At 43.2% G+C, this 12,353-nt stretch overlaps 1 protein-coding gene across 6 annotated transcripts in view; it reads left to right on the top strand.

Annotated features, from left to right (window-relative positions):
• The window catches only part of Dennd1a (DENN domain containing 1A), a 502,935-nt gene that overhangs the window by 282,179 nt on the left and 208,403 nt on the right, over positions 1-12,353 (top strand). For all 6 annotated transcript variants that reach the window (XM_059260209.1, XM_059260211.1, XM_059260210.1 and 3 more), the window contains one exon: positions 8,320-8,420. In XM_059260209.1, the coding sequence (XP_059116192.1) occupies positions 8,320-8,420 (101 nt within the window). The remainder of the gene's footprint in view (positions 1-8,319; positions 8,421-12,353) is intronic.

The following is a 12,353-nucleotide window of genomic DNA, read 5'->3' as shown; positions in this document are numbered from 1 at the left end:
CTTGGTAGCCCAGGCTGGCCTTGAACTCACAGAGATCCGCCTGCCTCTGCCTCCCGAGTGCTGGGATTAAAGGCGTGCACCACCACCGTCCGGCTAAGAGATCGTTTCTTATGACTCCTATACCATACCACCACCCAAGAAACACAAATGGTCAATATTAAAATCACTTTCCTCTTAATATGTTTGAAAATGTCTAAATGGGGCCCACTTTGGCAGACATCTCAAAGACATTCGTTAGGGAAGCAACAATGAAGCACTATGTACTATGTTAGTGAGACAAGGATTTATAATTCCCCTTTGATGGTTTTGAAGGTGGCAAATATGATCACTTTGGTGTGCTGTGAAGTTAGGCCATGCATTCATGGATTTCTCCAAACATAAGAGAAAGTCACAGGTTTGCTTTTTTGCTAGCTTGATGACTATATTGAATCTCCTAGCTAGATGCCTCCGACAATCCTGTTGGTAGACTATTCCTCAGAAAAAGGACAGCAAGGTTGGAAGAGAGAGAATCAGACTTCAAGTGAGGGTAGTTTTGTTCTGATTCTGCCTCTTCCTCTGCCGTGCACTTAATCCCTGTGAGCCATTTTCAGGACACATGGCCGTGGACAAATTGATCTCTAACACCTCTAAAAGTGGGACTGGTAAAACCATAACCTAGCACTGGCCATGTATCACTCATTCCATGAGTACCACTGGACACTGAATCTCATCTTTGTAGAAAGTGACCCCCAATCTGACTTTCAGAAGCAAGGAAGGTGGTAGAGATCCTGGAGAGTTTTGCAGACTGTGTGTATGACTGATGTTGGTGATGGTGAATTCCTCAAGCCACAAAGAATAATCATAGCAACATGTAGGTTTTGCATCTCCACTCACTTCTCACTAGTCACTTAGTCACTGTCTGAAGGGTCATTCAACAGAGCTTGAGTGGCCCAAGGAGCTGCTGTATTCATATGGCTCAGTGTTTCACCTGGCCTCCCACAGGAAGGAACATAAGCAGCCTCTCTGAAAGCTCTGATGTTCCAGTCTCCACTGCCCAATACTCGCCCCAGGCAGAATCAGGGATTCCTTCTGTATATGCTGACATACTTGAACCTCTATTATAGCACCTCTTTCATAATGCTTTTGTGTTGAAGTTGTTTGTTTGCATTTTGATCTTTCTCTGTCTATTTAACTTGCTCGAGGGCATGGCATGTACACATAGTGGATGCTCAGTAATTGTCCGATTAATACAGATCAGAGGACAGAGGCAAATTCATGAGAGCAGGGAGCACAGACTTGGGAGCCTGGCTTCCCAGGGTTCATATCCTAACTCAGTTCTCAGCTCTGTGACCATAGGCAAGTTTCCTTATCTGCAAAATGGAGACCTTAATACAACTACCTTATAGGGCTCTTGTGGGAAGTGAATGAGCAAAACACAGTCCTGTGTGAAGATGGTTGTGACAGTGTTTTTGGCTTAGTCTTTCTGAGTTTGCTCTCACTTCCTAAGGTTGAATTTGGGATTTGTGCCATAAGGGAGTCTTTTCATCTATCCATGCAAGGTCAGGAATTCACACACACACACACACACACACACACACACACACACACACACACGCACACACACACAGTTCTTCCTTCTTTTCCCATTGATGATAGTACTCATGACTCCCAATTTAGTTATGTTAGTTTTCTTTTGTTTTGTTTTTTTGAGACAGGGTTTCTCTGTGTAGCCCTGGCTGTCCTATAATTCACTCTGTAGATCAGGCTGGCCTTGAACTCAGAGATCCGCCTGCCTCTGCCTCCCAAGTGCTGGGATTAAAGGTGTGTGCCATCACGCCTGGCTTGCTAGGTTTCTTTGAAAAAAAATATTAAAACAATGGTATAAATCCATTAATTAAACATAAACTATAATCTTAGGAGATTTAAAAGTGAATATAAATCCACTTACACTCAATGAGATGGCCAACTGATTTTTTTTTTTCCTGAGTACCAGCTTTGATCCACTGGTGACAGATGCACATTAGGAGGGATCCTGAAGCCATCTCCTTGTTCAGCAGTGGCTGTCACAGGCACAGAATAGAGGCGCAGCCACACACTTGCTGTCCATCTTTACATGGTTTGTTATTAATCATGCAACCTTCCCTTTTTCTTTTTCACCTTAAAGATGAAAAGAAGTGTTTTCCTCTCTTGTGGTGGCTTCTTCCCGACGTAGCTTACCTTGCTGTAGTTTCTGCCTCAGCTTAGGTAGCTAACACTTTTCTCTTGCAGTTGTATTTGCTTTGATGTTTTGAAGTGTCAAATCTTGGCAGGAAAGCTTTTTACTCTGATTAATAACTTGCTCTAATTACTCTAGCTAGGAGGTAGCTTTGAAAAGAAAATGGAAAGAGAAGGGATTAAGTGAGATGCCTGAGGAAGCTGCTTCTCAAATCTTGGAGTTCTTAGAGGCCTGACTCTACTTGACCACATTGGAATTTGTTTGTTTTTGGTTTTCCTCCCCTAAAGATAATGGAGGAGGAGAGCTAAGTTGAGTTCCACTGACTACAAGAGAAATACTTGAAGATTCCTCTCCTTGCTCCTCTACAGAGGAGCACGGCATCTCCTCTTCTAAGCGGGAATTCTTTGCTGTTCTCTTCACACATTCAGCATCTGTCTGAACTCTCAGAATGTTGCTTGACTTGAAAAGCCCACTCTTCCTCTTGCATATAGTCAATGCAATTGGAACATAGTTAAACCATTTATAATTTAAGGTTTTTTTCTTTACATGACAAGGTTCACTCACAGAGTACCTGAAAACTTTTTACTGATTCTACAGTTGATTTCCCACTTGAAAACAATTTATAATTAAAAGCAAAAATCACAGCAGCCCTTACTTCTGACAACCACAAAGATTGTAAGTAAAGAACTTGGTTCTCAAGCTGAGAACCCTAATAAGTTCCCCAAGACACAACATTTTCTAAACCACTGTGTATAAGATGAATCTTGTTGAAATGCATGGACTTTAAAGTTACAAGTCTGCAGTTCTTTCTCTACTCTATTTCATCAGTTTGTTTTTGTTTAAGCACAGAGGGGAAATCCAGATGCCTGTAACCCTGTGAAGCAGGTGTCAGTCTGATTGTTTAACATTCTCAGTTCAAGGATGTGAAGAATGACTGCAAGCATCCGATCCCCCTGTGCCAGCCTTTAGATCCTGGAGTCTCAGTATTTTCTCTAACATGTGCAGTTTCCTGTGGTGATCTATTGAGTGACTGCAGTTTGCCGGAATGTCGGGTGACCTTGCCTACCATTCTTTTTGACGTTAAGCCAGGACATTCTCATGTTCCCCCAAACACTTTTCCCAGCACCTGGCCAGTGTCAAGCAATGTGGAAATAAGGAAACAGTTTGAATGTGGTCCCTGTCCTTGTGGAGCTACAGCTGGAGCCATGCTCCAGGTTTCCTCCCAGTATCGTCCTCGGAGCACCTCCACATGTTGAGGGGAGATGGGGTCTGAAGGATAGCTGTGCTCTCCACTGCAGGGAAAGGTGGCACTTCTTAGTTCAAGAGTTTGGGGGAAGGCATCCTTGTGGCAGCAAAGGTGAGAAGTAGACTTTGAAAACGGACCCTGGCTGACTTCTGCTTAGCCAGTACAGCTGTAGAAGGTCAAGAGGGACAGATGAGGGGCATCCTTCATGTCAAAGGGCGGGAGTTCCTCTAGAGTCAAAGCTGCAAGGGGCACAGGATCTTGCAGCCAGCCTCTAACTTTTCACATAGGGGAAATTAAGATCCAGAAGAGGTAGTAGTTTGCTCAAATCAACAAGACAGTTAGTGGAAGACTTCCTTGTAAGTGTGTGAGAAGGAACATGACAGAAAGCAAGTCTGATCCATGTGTCCAGACCTACATGTAAACCTTTCTTTGACTAGCAGTTATTACTTCCTTGTCTAGAATTCCCTGAGGATTAAAGTCACCATGACATCTTAGTTAATTGACTAATCCCCAGGAAGTGATCAAATGTGTGGTTTTTCAACTGATTATTTTTCTAGTTCAGTACTCCCATGCCTCAGGCATGTAATAAAGTTTGTCTGTTCCTTTACCCATTTAAAAAAAGAAAAGAAAGAATGATTACTTCCAGTTACTGGTACTCTGCCCTAGGTATTTGGTCACTTAGTGGCAAGGTAAATGAGGATTTACATAATTGGGCAGTGCTGACAGGGAATCCTCTGGACAGCAATGCACCAGGTAGACACAAAAATGCTTTTTAATTTACATGATGTGGAAATAGGAGACTTTATCATCTGACAGGACCTCTGTGAGAGTCCTAGTTCTGTCACTTTGTCACCTTGTGGCTTTGGACGAGTTATTTTGCCTCTAAGACTGTTTCCCTGTCTGTAAAGTGTGGTAGTGTGTGCCTGGGTAAACACATGAGTATACCTCTAAAACAAGGATTCCCATGGGAATTCCACCCTAGTACAATGTCTGCTGCATATATTACAGGGATTTTTGCTTTAGAATGGGGTCTTCTTTTTAATCCTATATTACAGGCTACCATAGGAACCAGTGAAAGGTTGAAATCTTATGATTTAACTGTCAGTCTGTCTACTGTCTCTGAGAAATACCTTAAACTGGAAACAAAAAAGATACAGCTGGTATCTTATGATTTCCTTCACCTGTATCATTGATCATTCCCCATTCATGTTCTCCCCACGTCATTGTTTCTCCTTTTCCCAGCCTCGCAGGAAACTAATGGAGCCATATATAAAGCTATAAGATGTAACTGATCTGTGCACCTTTAATTGAGGACAAAATTTGCTAAAGTGCTGCCATTATCCACCAGTAGTTTACTTTACAGCTCGTATCCTGGCTAGACTGGCTGTTGCTGTATAATTTGTCTAGTTTTGTCTGGAGCCTTAGACTATTCTGCTGCTTCAGGGCAAAATCTTTTGGGGTATCATTAAATGGGATTGATAATTGGCTTCTGATGAATATTCATTGTGACTAATGACTTTGGGCAAATTTTACACACACTATCTCTCTATTCTCCCACCAAGTGAGATATTTGATAGAATCATTTTCTTTAACTTGCACTTTAATTAAATATTCACAATACCCCTTTTTTGACTATATTCCTTATTGTATACTTTCATTACATAAGGTTTTATCCTCTATAGGGAATGAGTGTAGTCCTTCAGACTGCTACATGTGTCTGGTGATACTATTTAGGGTTCTATATATCATTTCTGCATCAGTGTAGATATACAGAGACCCCCATTGCAGTCAGCTTAGACACTGTTCTTCACGGTACACAGAATGGGTGTCACTTTGTATTTTGGAAAAGAGCCAAACAATCACCTGCTTACTTTGTTTGTTTTCTTAATCAAATGGGTGAATGTATCTTACCCAAATTGTAGACACTTGGCCTTAGAAAAACCTCTAATGATATGATGGAGCACCTTAAAAGCTTCTGGATTTGTTTGTTTGTTTGTTTGTTTGTTTTTAATGAAGGATAAGTAGTTTTAAAATCTTATCATTTAATCTGGTAGATTTATTTTGAGATTAAGGAGTAATGGTAAAATGATGCCTGGAGATAAGATTTGGCCCAAAATAGTTTAAGCAAACAAGAAACAGGTAATAAAGTCCCACCTCACACAAAACCATCCTAGTGAATAACATGATAATTACAAACAAATTCATGTGATGGTGTTACCTTAGTACCAAAGAGATTTTGCAGCACTTATATGTTTATAAATATATTTATAAAATTAATTTTAACTATTAAATTTATCTTTAATTTTTATCTATTTAATAGAGCTATAGTTTAGACATAGGATTGGATGGATGGATGGATGGATGGATGGATGGATGACTCAGTTTTTCCAAAAGTGGTATATTTGTATGTCTAAGCTTGTCCTTATTTTGGAGTGTGAGTTTGTGGAACTAATGAAATTCTGGATGTGCTCATAATGTAAGCCAAGCTCCTAGCTATCTGTATGTTGTAAATATAGTCTAAATAGGAATCGGGTCATTAGTTTTTAGTTTATTCAGGGTGCACACTGCATTGACAAGCACTTAGATGCATACAATTGAGAAGTGTGGAGATGAAAAAAGAGGGCCTTTGTGTACTTCACAGCCAGGGGACAAACTTCAGTCTGTTCCAGTTCATTTAGTAACAGAGAGTCAAGGTAAGGCTTGAGAGAGGAGAGCTCGTTCAGAGGCCCAAGGGAACAAACCCCAGCAGGTTTGAGAGATGAGTCAAATGGCGTAAGGGATGGAAAGAGGTCCATAACTCCTTTTTACTTCTGCAAATAGTATGTCCCAAGGGCAAGCTGGGGAGGCAGTTAAAGTTGGCTGGAGATGCTGCTTCTCAGATAGACCAGGACTGGCACAGGCATTCTATTCCAGCTGTGCCCTAAAGGCTTGCAAGCAAGAAGTGATGTGCACATCAGTAAGAATGCTCTAGCAGCTGGTTAAAGATGAGCAAAATCACTGGTGCCCAGGCTGTTGTAACCCTCCAGCCAGACATACCGGTACCGTCAGAGTAAAGGTAGTTTGCACTCCACTCCATGCCTCCAACTACATTCGTCCTTCTAAAACCCTAGAAAGACTGATCATGGCAGCTGCCTCTATCAGAACCTACAGAATAAACTAGGACAGGTGATTGGGGACCTCGGTGCCTGGATCTACTCCTCACATGTACGTGATTTAAAGAACGACATCTGGAGAAAAGAGTGGGTGAGGAACATAGCACCCTAGCTTTAGTACACAGCTTTCACAACTGTGAAGCATCAGCAGCATATCCAGTTTAAAGCTGGTCGTGTTATACTAACCTCTGGGATTCTTTTAACTGGGTATTGGCACATCATCTTTCACCACATAAATGTCCTTCTGTCAGCAAAGGCCAGTTACCAGCTTCCAAAAAAAAGCAAAGGCCTCATAGTGACAGGCTTCCTAGAAACCAAAGAAACATAAGGGAAAAATGACAGGAATACATGTTGTTGGCTGTTGTCACTTAGTAGCTGGGTCTGCAGGGTTGCATCCTGTCCCTTTTGTCATATTGAATTTTATAGAGGTTGTATTGCTTTTCATTACCTTTACCTATCCATTTTTAATTGTATCAGTTACCTTGTATGCCATCTCCAGCTCTTAAGAATAAAGAGAGGGAATACAAAATAAAAGCTTGTTGAAAGAAGTGGGGAAGGGGAAGGCCACAAAGGATGCTGGAGCAATGGATCAACTATGTGGGAGAAGTAGATTCTCACCTCGGGTGTAAAGCCCAGACTACTTGCAGGTGGATTCAGCAGTTAAATGCTTGCAGAAATTTTAGAGGTCTTTCCTTGGACAAGGAGTGAGGCTCATCACTAAGGAAAAGGTTTGTCCACACGGTCATGCAAACCTCTTCTCTCAGAGACTGGAGGAAAGTGAAGGCTAACTTGTCAAAAATATCACCTCAGATGATACTCTGTTTACAAGTCCTCAGTGCTTGCTTATAAATCAATTTAAAAGATACTAGCACTCCTTTTAAAGGTCAGAAAAGGAAGGAGCAGACCTAAGAAATAGAGTCAGGAAACATGACAAAAAATATTCACCCTCCATGCTAATCCTGGGGGTGAAAATAAAAGTGAGATGGAAGTAAGTTTAAACTTGATTACCATGCTTAGTCCTGGTGAGACTATGCGAGCCTCTGCCCTGTCAGTTACACTCACACACATCCTTTTACATTCCTCTGCCTACTGTCTACTGTGACATATCTGTAAGCCATAGATAGCTCTGGAGTCTACACCCAGAAATCATATAAGTGTGTAACTCCATGATAGAGAGCGGCAGAGTGGGTTTGAGGAGTACACCGAAAATAGTGAGGGGGTGCTTCCTAAAACTATTTAAGGATGTGGGAAAACGCTATCAGATAATGCCAGTATAAAAAGAGAAAAAGCATTACATTTACAGTCATTTTAGTTTCTATAGTGCTTAAATGTACAATACCCTAAAATGTTAAATAATCTTAAGAAAGTGCTGATTCTTTTATCACGTTCATTTTCTCAAATTTCTACTCTAAATGTGCATGTGCTTTGAAGTCTTTTTCATTTGTGTGTGTGTGTGTGTGTGTGTGTGTGTGTGTGTGTGTGTGTGTGTGTGTGTAGTCCTGGGGATTGGACCTGGATCTCAGATGTACTAGCAAGCACTACCACTGAGCTACACCCTCAGCCTTATGTTAGCTTTATAATCAGAGAACAGGACACGAAATGCATATTTTGAAGAGGAAATCCACTGCATTGCACCGGGGTGGGTACATCTGACTTGGAGTCCTTAACTTTGGCAGTGCCTCCCTCAGCTTTGGCTTGAGACCTGACTTTCTACTCCTCTTTTGCAGTTGACTGCCTGCATCCACGGCTCGGCTGCCATGCTCTACCCCATGTACTGGCAGCATGTGTACATTCCTGTGCTGCCCCCGCACTTGCTGGACTACTGCTGGTAAGGCTGCCCAGGACCCTGTCCTCTGCTTCCTCTTCCAGGAAAGACCTGAGACTGTAAAGGCTTTAACTTGTAACTGCAATGGGTAACACTAAAATAAAAGTAGTTTAAATGGTACTGGGTTTGGAGCACTTGAGAGCAAGGTGCTTTATGTCGTGTCTTTCTGAAGGGATCAAGAGAGTAGCTAATACTTTTAGCACTTCTCACTTGAGAGAAGCCAAGCACCAAGAAATTGTTTGCTTTTTCCCACTAAGACACATTGGAAACTGGTGACAGGAACCATTGGTATCTACAAGATCCCTTGGGTTTCAGCCATGTGCTGGCATGTCCCACCAGACTTGCCCTTAGCTGTGGTTTGAGCCTTCTGATTTTGTTTTCTCTCTGTTTCCTTCTTGCAGACCTCCTCCTCCCTCCCTCTTTTTGATCATTTGTTTGTTTTAGGTTTTTTTTTTGAGACAGGATTTTACTGTCTATCCTAAACCAGCCTCAAGCTCACAGCAGTCTTCCTGCCTCAGCTTCCTAAGTGCTGGGATTATCAGTGTGTCACGGCACCACACAATCCTCTGAAGCTTTTTGAGGATTCACTGTTGGACATATATTAGTGGAGGAAAGGAAAGAAGCCTGGTAGACACACATCATTGGCTGGAGACTCTCCTTTGTCTGCAACATGAAGTTTTTTAGTCAAAATTATATTTTTGAGATGAAACATACCATACAAGGATGGATGGCTCATGGGAGATGTAATACCTGCTGAAGCCCCCTCACTGCCTTCAGGAGTGTGCTGGAGAGGATAGTTTATTTGATGACTTGGATCTGTTTTCCTTATGAATGATTTTTCTCTGGTGTAATGTATTAAGAGGCATTGACTTGGAACAGCTGGTGCAAGTAGATGTTGATAAGGGGTCATGCGCATATGTTGAAAGGCCCTTGGAGTCTGCCAGAAATTGGAGCTTCAGGAGAAAGCCTCCATTGGAGACCACAGCCCTTACTAATGATCAGATACTTCATGAGATAGGCCGTTGATTCAGAATGATAGAGGCCACTCAACCACAATGTTTGCTATTTTCAATCTTCTCTCTGAAAAGGCTTTTCTAGGTAGCCATGTTGTGTCCTAGAAGCCTAGAGCCTTGTAGTCACCTTGTTTTGGATGTTTTAAATTCAGCCTCCTCCCAAGAAGCCACATGTACAGCAAAGACATAGCTCAGGCACAGCAGAGACATGCTCATGAGTACAGTGCTGAATGAGCGAGCCCATTTCTTCATATGGTGATCTTTTTGATCCTGATGGGTTTTCTCAGTCATACTCTCTCCCAGTTCTGTGCTAGATGTTGCACAGAATTCTAAGACTGTAGGTTGTTTCCCTTTTTGGTGGGGGTGGGGGATCGGTTCGAGACAGGGTTTCTCTGTGTAGCCCTGGCTGTCGTAGAACTCACACTATAGACCAGCTGGCCTCAAAGTGGAATTCAAGATGTGTGCCACCACTATCACCCTGGCATTTCTTTTTTTTTAATTGTTATTTATTTGTTTATTTTATGTGTATGAGTGTTCGGCTGAATGCATGTTAGTGCCCAGGCCAGAAAAAGAGGATGTTGGATCCCCTGAAACTGGAGTTACAGATGGTTGTGAGCCACCATGTGGGTGCTGAGGAATTGAGCCTAGGTCCTTTGCAAGAGCAGCCAGTGCTCTTAATTGCTGAGCCATCTCTCCAGCCCCTTGTAGAGTGTTTCTTGATTGATCAGGAATTGTGCCCACATTGTATTTGCCATGTCTTTTTACACTTTGCTGTATTTCGGAAATTGTTCTTCGTTAAAAATGCCTTCCAGATACCCCTGGTCTAGATTCCATTTTGATCCCTTACAGAGCACGTAGGAGGGGTTGTATGTTTTTAAACAGAAGGATTGAGGTACGATGCCCTTGTAATAGAGTTACCTTATTTGGGGTCCCTGCTTTCCTCAGGAGTGTTTTCAGACCCCAGGGCTCCCTCAACACCCTACTTCTATGCAAGTTCTGTGTGTCTCCAGTCCACTAGGAGACCATGAGTGCTGTGCTCTTTCCATCATCCACTACTCCAAGGTAAAGGTCATAGGCTTGTATCCCTACAGCCATGTCATGGTGCCAGATCCTCCATGTCCTTTGGTTCCTAACACAGCATCTAGGAACCTGCCTCACTGCCCTGTCACTGCTGTCTCCTTATTGCAGTCTGTGTCCCATCCATTTAGACATCCTCAGCTCTTTTCCATCCCTGTCCCTGCCGTTTTTTGTGTCTTTGGAAGCCACACTGTAGCCCCTCCCACTCACACTGTTGGTGTTTGTCATCTGTACAGAGGTGACCTCTCTTCCTCAAAAAACCCATGAAACAGCACAGAAAGGGCTATACTAAGAGGACAACACCAAATCCTTGTCTCAAATCCGTCATTGCCTGGCTGCACAGCTTAGAGAATGTGGATTTGCCTCTCGGAATCTGTGCCCTCACCTGAAGAGGGCCTCCTCCAATTATTCCCAAATACTTGCTTGTATTGAAGTACGTTTTAACCTGAAACACACTGTCAGCCACACAACAGAGTGACTCTTGACACCATGCAACCATTTGAAAGCCCCTCCATTGCCCCTTTCTCCTTCCTGTTTTTTTATACCCTCTGTCTTGACCACAGCTTCCTCCTAACCTCCTTGTAGCCTCTCTGTCCTTCCTGTTCACTGACCCTACTGGATTTGCTTGCCTCCTGTTTGCACTGGACCTTCATGGAGTTCTCAATGTAATGAATATTTGTACTGTATTGCAGACACTGCAACATCTAGTCAAGGCCAAGATGTCAGTCAGTCTCCATCAAGAGGCACTTAGATGATGAGGTGTTGAAGATAGGCATGAGAAGGGAGTGCCCCAGCATCTTCCTATCTGCTCCTTTGACAGATACTGCAGGGGAATTCTTTTTTTTTTTTTTTTTTTTTTTTTTTTGTAATTAAGGATTTTTTAAATTTGTTACAAATACCAATCACAGATCCCCCCCTCCACCCGCTCCCCCCACCGCAGCTTTCCCCCCGAGCCTACTCCCCATCCCCTCCTCCGAAAAGATATGGCTTCCCATGGGGTCAACAAAGCTGAGGCAGGTCCAAGCCCCTCCCTCACTGCAAGGGAATTGTAAGGGCCACTGCAGGCAGGACTGCTAGAAAATGGTGCTGCTGCCAATTCTCAGCTTTCCCTACTCCTCTACTCTCAGCCCTGACCCTCTCTACACCCATCATGGTCAGGCCAAAGGTGAGGCTTCTTGCTCAGGTGAGGCCTGGGGGGCCAGGTGGCCTGACTAAATCTCAAGGCCTGTTACTCTTGAGCAACCCTCCATCTTTTCCTTTCCTGTCCCTAGAGGAGGGAGGAACAGTCTATCCAAAGCTGGCATCTGCACCTGGGCAGGGGCTTGTCTGGGGTACATTGGGCATTTCTTCTCCCTTTCCTGCTCTTTCTCCTCTCCCTATGAAGATGTGCAGGCCCTGGCTCCTCAGGCAGACCTTTGCCTATTTGTCATTCTTTTTTGAGATTCTAAATGAATCAGTTCTTAGTTTTTCCAATGACAACTCCATCAGTGGAAAGAACATGTTTGTCATTTGGTAGTGTTTGTTGTCACCGTTTAGACGAAAGATTGTAGGACTGAAGAGACGATCAAAGAGAAGAGGACACAGGAGCTAGAAGGAAAGCAAAGGCGTGAGACACACCTGAGAAAGGGAAAGGGAAGGTTGGGGAAGATAGAGACAGCCTCACAGAGTGACCCAGCAGGGTGAGCATGGAGAACCCACCCCCATGTATAAAAGCCTCACAGGCGCAAGCCTCTTCCAGACACATGGCCTTTCCCTCTCGCCTTTCACATGGAGAGAGACACATTTCCCACCGTGCATGTGCGCGTGCGCGCGCGCGCACACACACACACACACACACACACACACA

The sequence above is a fragment of the Peromyscus eremicus genome, chromosome 4, assembly GCF_949786415.1.
Source record: "Peromyscus eremicus chromosome 4, PerEre_H2_v1, whole genome shotgun sequence".
NCBI classification, from domain to species: Eukaryota; Metazoa; Chordata; class Mammalia; order Rodentia; family Cricetidae; genus Peromyscus; species Peromyscus eremicus.
Note: the sequence above shows the minus strand (reverse complement) of the source record. Positions and strands in the feature narration are given on the sequence as shown.